The sequence below is a fragment of the Sordaria macrospora genome, chromosome 1 (genome assembly GCF_033870435.1).
Source record: "Sordaria macrospora chromosome 1, complete sequence".
Lineage (NCBI taxonomy): Eukaryota > Fungi > Ascomycota > Sordariomycetes > Sordariales > Sordariaceae > Sordaria > Sordaria macrospora.
The window spans coordinates 6,168,637-6,184,896 of record NC_089371.1 but is presented as its reverse complement, the minus strand read 5'-3'; the positions used below and the strand labels follow the sequence as shown (position 1 = coordinate 6,184,896).

The window sequence follows — 16,260 nt, the reverse complement described above, 5'->3', positions numbered from 1 at the left end:
TCCCAGGGCCAAACCAGGTTTAACAAGGTGAACCCGGCACTGATACTATACCCAGGGGCCAGGAACTGCAACTGAGATTGAAAGAGATGCTGCATCGACTACACAGTTCAGTGTTACATCTTATCCCATCCGGGACTAAACTCCCCCTCCCCAGAGTCTAGCCGTTTGGAAGGACAAGCCGGAAAGCGTCCGTGTTGCACCGCCGGTCTTGACTACAGTCCGGCCCCGGGTCTTGTTTCTTTCATATAACAGACACTTGACCCGCTCTTTACTTTTGCCATGGAATCCGTAGTTCCTTGAGTGCATATCCAACATTGCCGACACGGTTCTCGCGGCTCAAATTCGAGTCTCAACAGTAGCCCTTTTCGTGGGTATCAGCCCGTTCTTCAGGGTCTACACTGCCGTGTAGGCAAACCGCCACAATGTCAAGCTCGACCGCAGCAGATGAGGGAAAGGTATGGGAATCGCGTGCCCATGTGCCCATTACGGTCGTGACGGTGGTGCTGGGCTTGGCTTCGTTGGCCGTTGGCCTCCGAACCTATGCCCGTGCCGTGGTGATTCGCCAATTCGGCATGGACGACTATGCCGCCATCACTGCTCTTATTTTTGCCATGGGCAGCGGTATTATGGTGGCTTCAAGTATGTTTAAATGACACCCTCACAAGTCTCTCAAGGTACTAACGTGTTATTAGACACCATCTATGGTGCTGGTCACCATATGGGCGATCCTTCGATCGATTGGAGCCAGCTACCCAAGTATTTCAGGGTACGCCTTCAAACAGTCAGCTATGGCACTTGTTTGGTGTAAGCTAACTTTAAGAACAGACATTCTACATCTCCATTGTCCTTTACAACGCCTCCTTGACGGCGATCAAGCTCACCTTTTTGCTCCAATACTACCGAGTTTTGGGAACACGACAGATGCGCAAGGTTGTCGTCTATGCACTGGTCTTCGTTGCCATGTGGTCCATCTCGCAGCTGCTTATCGTCATCTTCACCTGCACTCCGATCGAGAAGTTTTGGCTTGCAGACTCGGTTCCAGGAAAATGCATGCCCAACTTGCCCTTCTGGTATATCAATGCCGCTGGCAACATTGTTACCGACGTCCTGATCTTCATCATCCCCCTACCGGCGCTGGGAAGTCTCAACCTTCGGAAGAACCAAAAGCTAGCGCTTATCGGCGTCTTCTGTCTTGGTTTCTTTGTGAGCATTCCCCCTCTTGGTAACCTGCCATCTGAACCCAATTGTCAGTTACTAACACCTTATTCCCCCTTTTCAGACCTGCGCCATCTCCATCATCCGCATTCAATATCTCAAGCTCAGTGACGACACCACCTGGGACAACGTCGACTCGTCCTGCTGGTCCGTTTCCGAACTCGCCTCCGGCATCGTCTGCTCGTGCCTGCCCACGCTCCGTCCTCTTCTCGCGCGCGTCATCCCTTCCATGGGCTCTCACAGCGCCCCCAGCCACGCCAAATATGTTCACCACTCATCCGGCCGCGACGTCACCGAGGGCAGCAGTATGGGTACCAAGCCTAAATCCGGCAAGTTCGGCGGCCGCAGCGTTGTATACCCAGAGGATGTGGAGCTTCAAACCAAGGCCGACAGCCAGGAGGAATTGGAGAAGCACGCGGCCGTGATCGCACACTCGGCAGTTCCGGTACAGCCTGGCCATCACCACGCAAGGACGGCAAGCAAGGACCAGTTCAACCGATCGCCATCGCAGAACCGTGGTCCCGGGGGACACCGCATAGAGGAAGGCGGTTACGTGCCGCCTAACCAGCTTGGTCTGCAACCGACGGTGCGGACAGAAGTCATGGTCGGGTCGCAACAGCAGCAGTCGAGGTGGACGAGACCGGTGGAAGGGACGATCTCTGTGAAGCATGATTTGGTGGTTACTCAGGACTATAACTAACCAAAACCACTAGTCCCTTTTTTCTGTCTGTCAAAGCCTTTCCTTTGTCAATATTTTGCGATTCTTTCCTCCTTGTTGGCAAGCGACTTATACCTAGCGAGCCTGTTTTTGTTCTACCTTGCGATGATACCTTGTTTTCTTATCACTTACACACTTTATGGCGGGCGGTTCGGTGTACTTATACAGGTATGACGGAGATGGATGTATGGTATACTTGACATGAGAACGACGACGGGGTGAAATGGTATACGATTTCTTATCAAAAGAATAACAAAAAGAAGAAGGTGGATGACATGACATTAATGATGAGCCTCACCGTGAAAACAATTTCGCCAATTGCTTACCTTTTTGCTTTTGCTTTTGATTTATGCCACAACCGTTGCGCGAACGGAAAGCAGATGTTCATCTGCAAGAAACGAAAGTACAAGCAATCGATCAAATCAATCAATTTCGCTAACGACTGGCATGCTGACAGGCAATTTACCACCAACCGAACCGGACGGGGCCACCCGCTGTGTGCCGTGTGCCGTGTACCGTGTCCCCGTCTCGGCTGCCGCGACGCCGAGGGACGCCCAGGATGTCGTTCGTTTGGGATAGGTGTTGTTGGAGGACGCACTGCTGAAATCTCACAGCCGGCCAGGAGGCTTCATTCACAGTGCAAACAGGTTTGCCACAATTCTACCATGACCGATGTCTCGATGCCGGCCGGACAACTTATAACAGAGCCAAACACATGCTTCGAACAGACCTGGCCAACCTGTTGTGGCGACCTAACTTAACTACCTACAAAACAAAAAAAAAGGCTTGAGACTGTGCGATAGTTAGTTGTGTTGACTGAGAAAACGACAGGATGAAGAGGTTGGAGAATCAAAACTAACCTCGCACTGTGCCACAAGCAAAGAGGCGGTTGGGACTCGGGAACTGGGAAGTCACTTTGATGCTGACGGCCACTGAACCTGAACCTGAACCTGAAACTTCCCGTCCTGTCACGCACGGTGGTAACTGCCACTGAAGGAGAAACATCAACTTTCAGTTTACAAAGTCAAAAAAAAAAAGTCTGAAACATGCTTGGTACATGTACTGTACTCACCGGTGAATCCGACTGACTGCTTTTGGTGTTCATCACAGGCTGGACTAATGGATTAACATGGACGTGGACGTCATGGCTTCTGTTATCTGAACTTGCAGGATATCTAGGTAGGTAGGTAGGTAGGTAGGTAGGTAGGTACTTTATTAGTTAGTGTTACATACCTTATACATTAATGACTCCTGATTGGGGATTTTCATAGGCGCAAAGATTTGACACATATCTCGGCAACAAGTGGAAGCGCAGGTAGGTACGTACCTCGCTGCAAGAACTTTTGAGTTTTACACAGATAAAGCTCTACATAATTCCTTCAATTCGATATACTTGGGTATAGTCAAGACACAGGAAATTCCCCAAAATCTCAAGCCCTTCTAGGTATACCATCCACTTTCCTCTCAGAGAAGTAACAGAACCTTCCCGCCGTGCAAACGGTACCAGTTCCAGTTCCAGTTGCTTCCTCAGAGAGAACCAACAGGCACATCCTCTTGGAAGCCAACCGCTTAAGAACTGCTTTAACCAGAGCCCTTGGCGAGAGCCTTAAGACGGTCCAAGCTGCCGTTGAACACGTCGGAATCACCACCATAGGTATAGGTATCCGCGTTCTGCCAAATAGTGTGAACCGACCAGCCGCCGGGCAGGGTGCCGATAGTGCTCGACCATCTGGCCAACACGAGCGGGTTCGTGGTCGCGAACGTCTTGGAGTTGCCGGTGCACTGGTTCCACCACGAGTAGTTGGTGTAGATCATGGGGTAGCGGCCCGTCTTGGTGTGGTAGCGGTCGGAGAAGGACTTGATCCAGCTGACCATGGCCGAGGTCGACAGGCCGAAGCAGGTGGCCTTGCCCGAGACAGACTCCAGGTCGATCATGCCCGGAAGAGTGATGCCGTCGTTGGACCAGCCGCCGCCGTGGGCGAGGAAGTAATCGGCCTGGGCGGCGCCGGTGGACGAGTCCGGGTGCGCAAAGTGGTAGCCGCCGCGGATGAGGCCGGCGGAGGTGGCGCCGGTGTAGTGGGAGGAGAACTTGGGGTCGGTGTATGTGGTTCCTTCGGTGGCCTGTAAGGGAAAGAGGGGGTTTGGGTTAGTACTCTACCTATGAATGGAGATGTGTGATGGAAGGGGGGGTTGAGGATGGGTTTGTTGGAGAGAGGAACAGAACAACTCACCTTGATAATGACGAAGCGGGCACCGGAAGAGTAAGCGCCGGCAAAGTTGACGCTGCTCTGGTAGTGGGAGATATCGAAACCCTGGACAGTAGCCTGGGCAGCGCCGATGAGGCCGGCGAGGGCTGTGAGGACGGAGAAGGACTTCATGATGCCGATTTCTTCTGGTGTCGTGAAGATGATGATGCTGAGAGAGTTGAAGACTGGAGAAGTCAGGACAGAGGAGATTGAGAAAGCGGGATCACCAGAGGCCTTTTTATATCTGAATTTTTTTCCCTGTCCAACCTGTCTCTCTGTGGTACGTCTCAAGGTGGAAACTGATGATCTAAACGGCCGGTGCCGACGAGTTCATCCTCCTCGAATCTTTTCTTTCTCCATGTCTTTCTTCCCCACGTTCAGCAAACACTTGGCTCGGGATTGGTTAGGACAGCGTGGACGGGCGGCAAGGAGCGAAGAAGATGGAGATCTTCAGGTTATTCCTCATGGTTGCAGGAAACAAAAGTTGTTTCCTTTCCTGAAGCGGAAGGAGAACAGGTCATCATCGCAGTGTCTATTCCGTCTTTAGTGGTGCCGACGATCTCTTTCTGTGTCTTCACTCATGTGCCGATGGTGGAACGCGTTGCATCATCGGGCGCTAGAGATGACCTGGGGATGGCGTATGTAACGCTGTCCTGGCTGTCTTTTTGCAAGACGCCGATGGCTGGCGAGAGATCTCCATGTTTTATTGCTGTGAAGAGTGTCCATGGACTGGACATTGTGGAGAGATCGGGAGCGTTTCTCCTTCCTCCTCCTTCCCTTGTCACCCCCACGTGTTGTTCCACAAGTCGCCCGCAGGTCAGCGGTGCATCGTTGAACCGTATGTTTGTGGGAAGAAGATGTCTTGATAACCTTTCTGACTGCCGCAAGAGCAACGAATTCTCACATCTTCACATCTGGCTATTGATGTTCGGGAAAGTGGGCGCTGTGGGCTGAAACAAAGAGGCCCAGCTGCCTATTCAGGAACTGATCTGCCGCTGCTACAGTAGTTGCTTTGGCTGCGGCAGGCAAGAAAGTCACCATTTGTATGATACCTCTACTGATGGCGATGGTTTCCTTTTTCGTTCATCATTTGAGAGAGGGAACATTTCTCAAAACCATATACGGGCATGGTGAGTGGATATCTGACGGCATTGAATCCTTCGGGTATCAGATCGTGAGGAAAGCTTGTCTATTGATGACAGATGGGTTGGCGTCTTGGGATCCGTCTTGGCTGCGTTCATTGAGCTCATTGCCATTCCTTCCGGCTTCGCTGTCGGATCAATTCCATTTTTGGGCGCCACCCATCTGCGGAAAAACCAGGAACGCCCTATGCAGTATTGAGAGGGGAACAAAACATCGTCAAACTATCGATTTCCTGTCAGCGATTGGGGGCGCGGAACAGCCCGCGTTATGCAAGGGCAAGTGTCACAACTTTCGTGTAAGTGCGGTGGTGGTGATTGGTGAAACTTCCCACGAGATTGCAGTACTGACAACGAGCCCATTCTAGGTCCTGCGTATCTTATCTGGCCTACCAGCCTACCTACTGTAGCCGAGGTAATCACTATGACATGACTTTTGAAGAGACAGTTCAAGAGGAGGCTTCGCACACTCTTCATCAATCATTGATATCCCCACGGATTTCTGAAGAGATTCTCCCCAACTTTTGCGCAGCTGGTTTCTCTTTGTGCCGTAAGTCCGCGTGGATCAGCGACGCCCAGCAGCTCCTCAGCTAACCGTGAGCTCATCCCACAGATATCTATCATGACAGGACTTATACAAGAGGCAAAGGATTTTCAGACCTGTTGACTCTCCAACTTGTCTGTACGAACGCCAAGTCGATATATGACATAGGTCAAGAGAGATGAGCAACCCAGTGCCAGCTTCTGAGGCTTTTGAGCCTTTTTGAGGGAGGCTTCACCATCATATGTTGGTCTTTGATGAAGGTGGATGGGATCATGGAGCATGGGAGGTTCCGTAGGGATTTTCAGCTTAGACCATCTCAAGACCCAATCCCAGTCCCTCGTTAGCGAGTCCCACGATAGCGCCGAAAATTTGGAACTCGCTGAAAGACGCTCTGCACCACGCTTTACTTCACCAGGCAAGTCATGCGTACCGGTGGCGGAAACCCCACTTCACCTTCCCTTAAAGAATCACACTAGAACGCACCCGGTCCGGGGAGGAAGGATTGTCAGGTCCGTCTCTGAAGGGCTTTGACAGAAGTCAAAACCGGTCAAAACCATGGTCTTGCCACCAACCAGGGGCAGAGCGTTCGTGTGGAGGTCGTGTTCGTTCTACTGTAGGCCAGCAGGGCTGATTAGTGATTACATAGGACACGATATCTGCTGGACATGGGATCCATGAAAGAGATCGCTTCAAGCGAAAGGGATGGGTTTTGGGAGATGAGCATCAAAGGGAACGGGAGGCAACGATTGCCCAAAGAAGCTATCTTGCACTTTTCTTGCAAAAGAAAAATCATCAACTTTGAGGTTTGTCAGCTTCGCACGTGGAGACTCCTTCCACGCCGCGCCATGTCTCACGCTCGCGTGTGCTGAAACCCGACAGACGCTTCTGCGCAGCTGCAGTGATTTCGGTTCGATAAATATTTGGTAAGAAGGAGTTTAGGGCAGTGAGAACTTCAAGCCCCAAAGTCTGTGCACCGCATACTTGGAACGGTGGCTGATTGGATGATGGCAGGCAGAAGTCAATATTGAAAAGACGAAAAATGAGAGCTGGGCCCTCGAGACCGGCCGAGAGCTCTTCTTGCTGTCTTTAAGAATTTTGGCGCTGATACCTACCCCGGAGAAGTGAGATGCCAAGAAGCTCAAGCGTCGCCAACAGAGGCACCCTGAGGTCTGACCGCGCGCAATATTCGTCAACCAAGATGTCTCCGACGAGATACTGTGCATGCAGAAGGGGCCCCGAGCAGGCGGAGATTGACCCTGATCCGGGGAAGGTTGCTACTTAACTGGGTCGGCGAGATTTAGCCAGGCCGTCTGTCGACTGCACTGGCACCAGCCAGCCGTCGACGATATATTGCACGGACCTCGCTTCAGACACCACCTCCCGTTTTGTTTTGGCGCTGAGGGTCCGAATATCATGGCCGGAACATATAGATAGCAGCATGGCCTGGCCGTAGATCATCGAGGTCCACTTTCTCCGGGATGGAGATATACTAAGCCTGGGGCTGGCGACATCATCCCGACTAAATAGAATCCTTCTCGCCAGCGAGCCCCCATAGCAAAATGGCTTCGAACACCGCAGCGCCGGCTTCGAATTCGACAGCCGTCACAAACGAAGGGCCGAAGCCCGACCAGTTCGCCCAGCCGCTTACATGGACACCAGAGGAGTTGGCGTTGATGCCTCACGACAATGCGGCAACTCGTCTCAACGTTGTGATCTGGTTGCTGATCGGCCTCTCGGGCGCCTTTCTTGGGCTTCGTGTATACTGCAAATTCTCTCGGCGCAAAGGGCTATGGTGGGACGATATCATGTTGATAGGAGCATGGGTAGGTTGCTTTCAGGCCCTAGTTGGTATCTTTAGCTGTTGATCATTAACATCGGACCTTTCACAGATCTGCCTTACCGTCGAATCCGGGTTGCTTACCGCGATGACCCGCCTCGGCTACGGTCTCCATTACTGGGACTTTGATGTGATCAACAACATGGCTCCCTTATTGCTGCTTGTCAACATCGCCGGCACCTTCTCGGCCACGGCAGCCATCTGGTCCAAGACAAGCTTCGCCATCACGCTGCTCCGACTCACTCATGGGTGGATGAAATGGTTCCTGTGGTTCATCATCATCACTATGAACATTGCCATGGGCCTGACGGCGCTGTTTCCCTGGGTCAGTTGCACACCCATCCGCAAGTCATGGGAAGTCTTCACCCCAGGAGAGTGCTGGAATCCTACCGTGACGGTTCAATACAACATTTTCTCGGCGTCCTACTCGGCATTGATGGACATTACGCTGGCCCTGCTTCCGTGGTCGGTGGTGTGGAAGCTCCAGATGAAGAAGAAGGAGAAATTCGGGTGTGCCTTTGCGATGAGCATGGGTGTCTTGTGAGTTTTATGGAAGCAGTGTTATGATGATCTGGAGCCTAATGTTCAATTGTTAGCGCGGGTATTACTGGCATCATCAAAACAACCAAGCTTCCGAGCATGTTGTCCTCCGACTTTGGTAAGTTTGCCTATCTATCCAGAATATCAGGGGGAATACAAAGCTGACAGGTGTCATGCTATAGCCGATGGTGTCGACCTCTTCATCTGGGGTAATGCCGAGAGTGCCATTACCATTATGGCTGCCAGTATCCCCATTCTCCGCGTGCTGGTTCGGGATGCCGCCATTTCGCGTCGCTACTACAAGTCTGAGGACAGCAAGGCCATCGAGCCCAAGATGTCGTCGTCTGGTGAAGGCAAACACTCAAGGTCCAAGACAGACTCCGAGAACAACTTGGTCGTGACGGTCGTGTCTGCCGGCCCCAACAAGGTTATGTCAGACGGGCGCGGGCCGGTGATGGGTGAGAAGGACGACTGGAGAGCGCCGCGGACGACTGGCCAGAATCAGATTGTGCGTACCGAGGACTTTTCGCTCGAGTATCACAATCGCAAGAGCCTGGCGAACGATTCGATCTAGGCGGAGTGCGAAGGGCGGGCAGAGAGGGGTGCTGCGATGTAGCCATGTAGCGACGTATTAGCGACGCCGATGTTGGTGGTTTTTAGGAGAAAGAGAAATCCACTCGTTAGATGTTGTTCCCTTTGTATCAAGCGTTTGTAGGATTGTAAGAAGTGCGTTATACCCCTAACTGGCCAAGCCCTGCTTCATAGGACAGTCATTACACATCATTGTTAGGGCATTATTTCCGCACATTGACAGCTCAAACATTGACGTCATTGGCTGAATTGTTGAGGACCCTGATGGCTACGTCTTATCGATAAGGACACTCAACCATATCTAGTTCGAAATCTGCTTGAACATCTCGAAAGGCACAACCACCTCGACGTTACCGATTATTCCTACCCTGTATATTAAGTTAGTAGTTTCTTTGGTTCTAATTACAGGCGATACTGCAGCCCCGCCACCGGCGCATGCACTGGCAGAACCTTCCCTAGTACTACATAAGGCAGCAGTTCAGGACCTTTCAATACCTCCAGTACTTGTAGCTTACGTGGTAAGTGTGCTGGGGCAGAAGATGCGTGGTATTTTCGTAGGTCGTTACGACTGCATTCCGGGTTCGACCCGGGAGCGGGGAGACGACTGAGCTTTTTGCCTTTTTTGCTTTTTCTTCTCTACATTAAGAATTGTATCTCTCAGTCAATTCATCCCCATTTGTACTTGCTCCATCCAGTCTCATCTGCTCTTTCTCGGCACTAGAGGTACCCCTGGACATTCCTATCATCCTTTCTATTGCCCCTTCTCATTCGTTCCTACGACGCCTTCTCCATATCCCTCAACCCGTTGCAACCACCCGACTCCATCACGGCGACAACCACCCCTCAACATCCCCCCTCAACTCCTCCAACGCCTCCCTAATCAACTCATGCCTCGAAACCCCCGCCGCCACCTCCTGCCAGTCCCCAGGATCCACGTGCTCCGTAGTTGCATTCCACACCTTCGTCAACATCTCCTCTCCCACCGGTTTTCTCCCCTTCACTTTGGTCCCTTTTCCCTTTCCGTCGTCCCCTTCCTCTTCTTCCACCATCCCCGGCAAAGCATCCTCATCCTCAAACCCGCACATCCACATAACCTGCCTCACCCAGGCCTCATTAACTGTCACCCCCTTCGTAACCACCACCTTCCTTTGTTTAGTGTTCACATTATACATCATAATAACACTATATTCCACCGGCCCCTTTGCTCGCTCATCTTTCCCATACCCATAGAAGTACTTATGATACGCCCCATCCCAATCCCGCTCTTTCCACGCTGGATCACCAGGCCGTCCAAAGTCCGACGGCAGCTGGATGAAACTCTGCACGGCAACCAGGATGACGGTCTTGTATCTGGTTAACAACCCCCCCTCCTGCCAAAACCGGGGATCGAAGTAGAGTAGGTTTCCGTAAAAGGAGATGCGGTTGTGGGCGCCGTGCAGAGCGGTCGCGAGCTGGTAGGGCTGGTTGCCGGCGCCTGATACTTTGCTGGAGCTAGTGGGCGCGGCGGGGTTGGAGGAGGGGTTGCGTTCGTGGTGTTTACCCGTGACAGATTTGATAGAGGGGCGGCATTTGTAGTATCGTCGGCGAGGTTGTTGATGTTGTTGAGGTTGTGGACGTTGGTCTGTTTGGCCCGGTTGGTGCGGTAGCTCCGTCGACTGGTGAGGTTGGTTAGGTGGTTGAGGTATCACTCCTGGCATTAGGACTGTGATGGATCCGAAGAAATCTTTGAGGACGGTGAGCAGCTTTGGGTTGATGGTGGTTAGGACGATGAGGGATGTAGAGGGGTCTTGCCATTGGTTATAGAACTTCCATTGGGACTTGGGGGTTTGGGAGACGGGACCTTCGTAGACGATGTCGGGGTGAGAAAAGGAAGGGAGGGCGTTGACGAGGGTTCGAGTGATGGAGGGGTTAAGGGGAGGGACGACGGTTTCGGTGTTGCGGAGTTGTTGAAGAGAACGTGGGTATGAATCGTGAATCCTTTTTGCTATGGGATTTGGGTGGGAGAAATTTGGAGCGGACATATTGGATTGGTTGAATGAGATGGCTATGGATTAAGGGAAAAATGAGGGAGATAATGTGAGAGAGGTCAAGGTTGAAAGAGAAAGCTGGAGTGAAGTTCTAGCAAGTTTATAGCAACGGATGTGTTGGGAATGATGGATATCCGTTCTTGTGGGTGAGAGCCCGTGAATCACCTCTCATCCACCATGATGATATGCCCGGTGGTGCAAAACCGCACAATACATACACCACGATCACCATGCTTAATAGGCCCATGTAGTCTTTGTTTCTCCTTCATCCTTGGACATCACTGTACGCTCAAGTGACTTGTCCGGAGCGATCTATGGTAGTAGCCAGTTTATAAGTGGAAATGAATCTCAGAGCAGAGTAAGAGATTATCCTGAGTATACGATAGGATATGTAGCACATAAACCGATCTTTGTAACACAGGGTGCTGCTATCTTTCATATTGATAGGAGGTTGAAAAATATGTATGTGTGATCCCCCGTGGGAGTGAGTAATTTGGACAAGAGCCCCAGCAAACGTCCAATAGTTCCAGCTCATAGTCAAGGTGTTGGGACTGAATGGCTCGATAGAATGGTTCATTTTGACCTTTTACACAAAACCCCTCAATCACTACACCACCACCATGGCCTACTCGGTTTCAACCGATAACACCTCAAATCATCTTCTTGTGCATCACCTTGGGAAGAGACTGACCAACAACGAACCACACCCCGTAACCACCACATGCCTCTGGCTCACCCAACCTTTTGCAACGTAGCACAAGCAATCCTCGTTGAGTTAGCATTATGGAAAACAATCCCTCTGTTCCCGATATAACCCAGATTGATGACATTGAGCGCAGAGTAAGGGTCGTTGAAGCTGCATTTTTTGCATAAACTGGTTAGCAATCACGCCTCATTGTTTACCAAAAACACCCCTGAGCAAGATTCCAAGACCGCCCCCCCCCCCCCCCCCCCCCCCCCCCCCCCCCAAAAAAAAAAAAAAAAAAAAAAAGATAAAAAGTGATTATCTCACCTCTTTAACACGCTAGGTCCCGTAACAGTCCCGTACTTCCCACTCAGATCACCAACCTCACAAGTCTGCGGCGCCGCGCTGTTGCAAGGCGGACTGTCGCCGCGCAGGTAGGAGTCGAGGTGGCCGGCTGTGTCGGCGCAGTTACCGTCGGAGGGGACGGCGCGGACGTGGACATGGTATTCTACCCACAGGTCAGGTTAGCAACTGGTTCTAAAAAGACAACTTGCGGAAGAGATAGAAGAAGTAACGTACTAAACGGCCCCTGATCAACCGGAAGCCCCGTAACATCAATAGTATAGTTGACACCAACGGTATTGGCAACGGCGGTCACGAAGCCCTTGACTGTGGGGGAGTCGAACTTTGCAACCCACACTTCGCCGATGACGGGATTATTACGGACTGGACGGGCGTCTCCTAGCTTGCCGGTCGTGTTGTTGCTTGCCTGGCCGACTGCGAGAGTGGCTGTGGCCAGGAGGCCGAGGAGAGAGGTGAGTTGCATTGTCGGGTCTGTTGAGGTTGACTAACGGCGTTGTCTAGGTTTGATGTTTGGGGTTTTGGGTTGGGGAAGAACTGGGGAGCAGCAGCTAGCCTTGCTTTATAGACATTCTTCAACAGAGGCCAGGGAAAAAAACTGCAGGAACCGACGAACAAAGACGCGTCTCAAGGCAATTTAAATTTGGGGGTCCGACACACATTACCATCGGACGTCCAGAGCACCTGCAAGATAGAATGGTGATGGTCCGGACATGATCCCGGGTGATCTGGATAAGTTCGTAGTCCGGCAGTGCCAAGCCACGGCTTGCTCCCGCTGCATCGCACTCAGCGGGACGGTTATGCTTGTCGAGGTACAGATTGGCGCGAATAAACGATATACACGATAGAAAGAAAAGCAAGGGTCCGTAATATCATATACATCAGTGGAATGCTCGGGATTGCGGTTCCGGTTCCGACCTTACTGAGGCGGATCTGAGTTGGTGAAAGCAACAGACGGAACAGAGAGACCATAGCAAAAATGGGGAGAAATCGGATAGAGATTCGCCAGTAAAAAGGTCCATGGGTATCGTACTAGAGTAGAAAGACGATGATATTTTGAAACCCTACAAAGGGTCATTGAAGGAAATAATATAACCCAACCGCCTCGAATAACACGCTGGCCCCGGAAATGTCTGTACAAAGCAAATACAACCCGCCTCTATGCACACCTGACAAAACAGCGTCTATTGCCTCATGGCTATAGTATACATCCTTGCTCAACGAGGTGTTGGAAGTTCACTGGCCGATGACCGGACGGGTAACTCAACGGCATTGCTAATATCAAAGGCCGTAGTAGTGTCGCTGGCACTGAAGTTGCTTATTTCCGTCTGTCTGTTCCTCTTAAGGACATCATCTTGGTGATCGAATAAGGACTTGCTGATATGATAAGGAAGGGGGCCAGCTGGTGGCGGTGAAGGCGGCATCGTATTCCACATTGAGCTTTGCATGCTCACATGTCGCATACGGTCCGAAGTCGAGACAGCTGTTGGTGACATGACTTGGGCTGGGACATTCGAGTGTAAAGGTTGCAAATCCGGAGCGTTCGGTACTGGTGATTCCGGGGTCAGAGCGATAGAACTGGGAGCATCTGAGTTTGGACCGCTCGGATGCTGAGGTTGCGAACGTCTCCGCCACCACAGAAACAAAGACGCTACAATCCCACATATGACCACTGTGATGCACACGGCGATTATCACAACGGCCGTCGTTGAGACTGTCGAGTTGGAAGAGCCAGAGACTGAAGATGGAGAAGCAGAGGTCTTCGTAGAGGCCATTGCAGAGGTCGCTGCGGATGTTCCGTTAGTCGTTTTGGTGCCAGTTGTGACAGCGGTGCCGGTTGTCGACTTATCGGTTGACTGGTAAACCATACGAACACCATAAGCATAGATGGCATCGGGGCTTTTGAGTGTCTCCGACGTTGTAACTGTCTTGCCGTTTGGTGATCTCGTAACATCGGTTGAATAACCTGCCGCTGGTGCCGTCCAGGCGCACATATAGTCCTTCAACGATGAGGCAAGCTTTGTAGGTTCTGCAACGCACGAAAGCCAGACAGTTGGTCCACGCTGTGGACAGCAGGTTACTGTCGTGATCGTAGAAACCCCCCCGTTGTCATGGCATGCAGACATGTAGCCGTTGGGGCAAACCAAACCAGGTGAGAAGAAAGCGGTCTCGGCCGAAGACCAGCCACTCGGAAGGCAGCTCGTTTGTTGATCGATGAGATAGACATCGGACGACGAAACCCCGAAGCACTCCCCCGGCGGGGAGAAGGTGGTTGTCAGTGGGACATGATTGAAAGATGTAACCACCAACCTGGCGGCAGGAGTAACCGCCGGTGTTGGCACAGATGTTGGAGGAGGCATGGCTGCTGGTGTCTCTCAAACGTTCATCGACTCGTCACGGCGCTCCCGTCTTGCTCTCTGCTGTTGGAGTGGAGAGTTTATGTGTGACTGGATGCTTGGCGTTGGAAGAGCCTCAACTCTCGATGGACACAACACTCGAAGAGAAACGGGGATGACATGGATTTGTAGACTCGAGGATGTTTGCAACTTACATATGCTTTCTTCCTGGGGCACATAACACAATTCAAAGCTTTTCTGACCATGGTCTTCTCGATCCGGATGTCGCACGAGGCGGTATTTCCCCCTGGTCGGTTTGTTGGAACGGGACCTCATAAAAAAGGGTACTGCCCCCGTCACGTTTAACCATGTTCTTTGATGGATATGGCCGTAAAGCAAGGGAAGTGAGGCATCGTGGCCAAAGAAGCCGAATAAAGAGCCAGACTAGGATGTTGCTGCAGTTCGGGACTTTTTAGCCATTCTACGATGGAAACAGCCCTGTATGAATTGCGAGCTGGAGGAACATGATCGAGGGATGAGCGTGACTTCAGCTCCGTGTAAATGAGTGTGTAGTGAACTTGTTTTCTTCTTCGGAATGACGGAAATGGTGATAGGTAGATGTTGCGGCGAGCGGTATGGTGAGTTCGACCTGAACAACCGTGTTGTGGTGATGAGATATCCGATACTGTGAGAACGGCATGTAAATATCATGACAATGCCAAAGACTTCTTCGATCTTGCCCTGACTGGGGTCGCAACTTGTCGCCCTTTGAATCCTAGCAACAAAGAGTAGAAAGAAGAATATGCGGTGGTGAGCTTATGGTTGTCAAACTGTGCAAGGATCACGACCATCGCGCGAGCTGTTTGTGTCAATTTGTGCCATCCCGTCCGGGGTGGTGAGGAATGAAGAGAGTTAAAGTTGGAAGCGGAATTGAGTTGCCATTCGTTAGTCGTTGATCGAGACCAGAAGTTCGAGGCAGGCGACGGCAGGCAGTCAAGCGGGCAGTCGAGCTTCGATCTCATTGGTTGGAGCTTGCAGGCGGATGAGTTCGATAAGATAAGCAGGTTTGCGAAAGGGCGGCGCGGAGCCACGGAGGGCGTTTTATCCGGGATAACGCACAGACCAGGCACACAGGGCACACGCAGCACCACCCAAATTTGTCAAGGTGGGCAAAAAATCCAAGCCGAAAGCTGGTCAGCGTACGATCTTCGACCTCACACATCAACGACCGACGTCCGAATCGCAAAAATGGTCAACGTACCCAAGACCCGCAAGACCTACTGCGCTGGCCGCTCTTGCGGCAAGCACACCCTTCACAAGGTCACCCAGTACAAGGCCGGCAAGGCTTCGGCTTTCGCTCAGGGAAAGCGCCGTTACGACCGCAAGCAGTCCGGTTACGGTGGTCAGACCAAGCCCGTCTTCCACAAGAAGGCGAAGACCACCAAGAAGGTCGTCCTCAGACTGGTACGGGAGCCCGAATAGGAATCGCGAGATATCGAGGGATAGAGGCTAAAAATGGTGAATCTACAGGAGTGCTCCGTCTGCAAGCAGAAGAAGCAGCTTCCCCTCAAGCGCTGCAAGCACTTCGAGCTCGGGTAAGTTTTTTTCCGTTCAATGATTGAAATGTTTGGGATCAAGAAGACACGGCGTTATCACCGGGATCGAGGAATATGCGACATATGCGCGACAAGAGCGACAATTTTCGCTGCCGAACTGCGAGACGATGGACTGTAATCATAACCCCGCCGGGCACGAGGTCGAGAACCGCACGATGGCGAACCACCGACACAGCTCGACGCGATGTCAACGACTCCATACCGCATTCAAAGCCACGTTACGCTTGGGAGATGTGTGAAGGATCGGTGCGCCAAACGGCCGCTGTTTTGTTGCTATCCATCAACAACAATTAGGACTGTCGCCACACCTGGTTTCTTCGCATATCATCAGGTTGGACCCGGAGGAGGAAGGAGCGACAGGAACAACAGAAGAAACATGCGACCGATGGAGGTTTCGGCCTAGGAT

The 16,260-nt window shown here is 51.8% G+C and overlaps 7 protein-coding genes across 7 annotated transcripts; 3 read left to right on the top strand and 4 right to left on the bottom strand.

The window, feature by feature from the left end:
* Window positions 1-300: 300 nt before the first annotated feature.
* On the top strand, window positions 301-2,164 carry SMAC4_01380 (uncharacterized protein). Its single transcript, XM_003352498.2, has 4 exons — window positions 301-639; window positions 693-766; window positions 826-1,203; window positions 1,280-2,164. Exons 1-4 carry the CDS (start codon window positions 423-425, stop codon window positions 1,913-1,915), a joined length of 1,305 nt encoding a protein of 434 aa, XP_003352546.1. The 5' UTR covers window positions 301-422; the 3' UTR covers window positions 1,916-2,164.
* A 1,083-nt stretch (window positions 2,165-3,247) lies between these two features.
* On the bottom strand, window positions 3,248-4,364 carry SMAC4_01381 (uncharacterized protein). Its single transcript, XM_003352499.2, has 2 exons — window positions 4,165-4,364; window positions 3,248-4,054 (listed from the first exon to the last, which is right to left on the bottom strand). The coding sequence occupies exons 1-2, from the start codon at window positions 4,309-4,311 to the stop codon at window positions 3,515-3,517; spliced, it is 687 nt and encodes a 228-aa protein (XP_003352547.1). The 5' UTR covers window positions 4,312-4,364; the 3' UTR covers window positions 3,248-3,514.
* A 2,975-nt stretch (window positions 4,365-7,339) lies between these two features.
* SMAC4_01382 (uncharacterized protein) lies at window positions 7,340-8,898 on the top strand. The gene is made up of 4 exons (XM_003352500.2): window positions 7,340-7,685; window positions 7,752-8,239; window positions 8,296-8,357; window positions 8,422-8,898. The coding sequence occupies exons 1-4, from the start codon at window positions 7,422-7,424 to the stop codon at window positions 8,811-8,813; spliced, it is 1,206 nt and encodes a 401-aa protein (XP_003352548.1). The 5' UTR covers window positions 7,340-7,421; the 3' UTR covers window positions 8,814-8,898.
* A 756-nt stretch (window positions 8,899-9,654) lies between these two features.
* On the bottom strand, window positions 9,655-10,851 carry SMAC4_01383 (uncharacterized protein; the record flags this gene model as incomplete). The annotated part of the gene is made up of 1 exon (XM_003352501.1): window positions 9,655-10,851. One exon carries the CDS (start codon window positions 10,849-10,851, stop codon window positions 9,655-9,657), a length of 1,197 nt encoding a protein of 398 aa, XP_003352549.1.
* Window positions 10,852-11,589: 738 nt separating this feature from the next.
* SMAC4_01384 (uncharacterized protein) lies at window positions 11,590-12,368 on the bottom strand (the record flags this gene model as incomplete). The annotated part of the gene is made up of 3 exons (XM_003352502.2): window positions 11,590-11,713; window positions 11,870-12,050; window positions 12,122-12,368. The coding sequence occupies 3 exons, from the start codon at window positions 12,366-12,368 to the stop codon at window positions 11,590-11,592; spliced, it is 552 nt and encodes a 183-aa protein (XP_003352550.2).
* Window positions 12,369-13,119: 751 nt separating this feature from the next.
* Window positions 13,120-14,262, bottom strand: SMAC4_13107 (uncharacterized protein; the record flags this gene model as incomplete). The annotated part of the gene is made up of 1 exon (XM_066091265.1): window positions 13,120-14,262. One exon carries the CDS (start codon window positions 14,260-14,262, stop codon window positions 13,120-13,122), a length of 1,143 nt encoding a protein of 380 aa, XP_065945789.1.
* A 1,185-nt stretch (window positions 14,263-15,447) lies between these two features.
* On the top strand, window positions 15,448-15,837 carry SMAC4_01386 (60S ribosomal protein eL42; the record flags this gene model as incomplete). The annotated part of the gene is made up of 2 exons (XM_003352504.2): window positions 15,448-15,702; window positions 15,769-15,837. Exons 1-2 carry the CDS (start codon window positions 15,487-15,489, stop codon window positions 15,835-15,837), a joined length of 285 nt encoding a protein of 94 aa, XP_003352552.2. The 5' UTR covers window positions 15,448-15,486.
* Window positions 15,838-16,260: the final 423 nt, after the last annotated feature.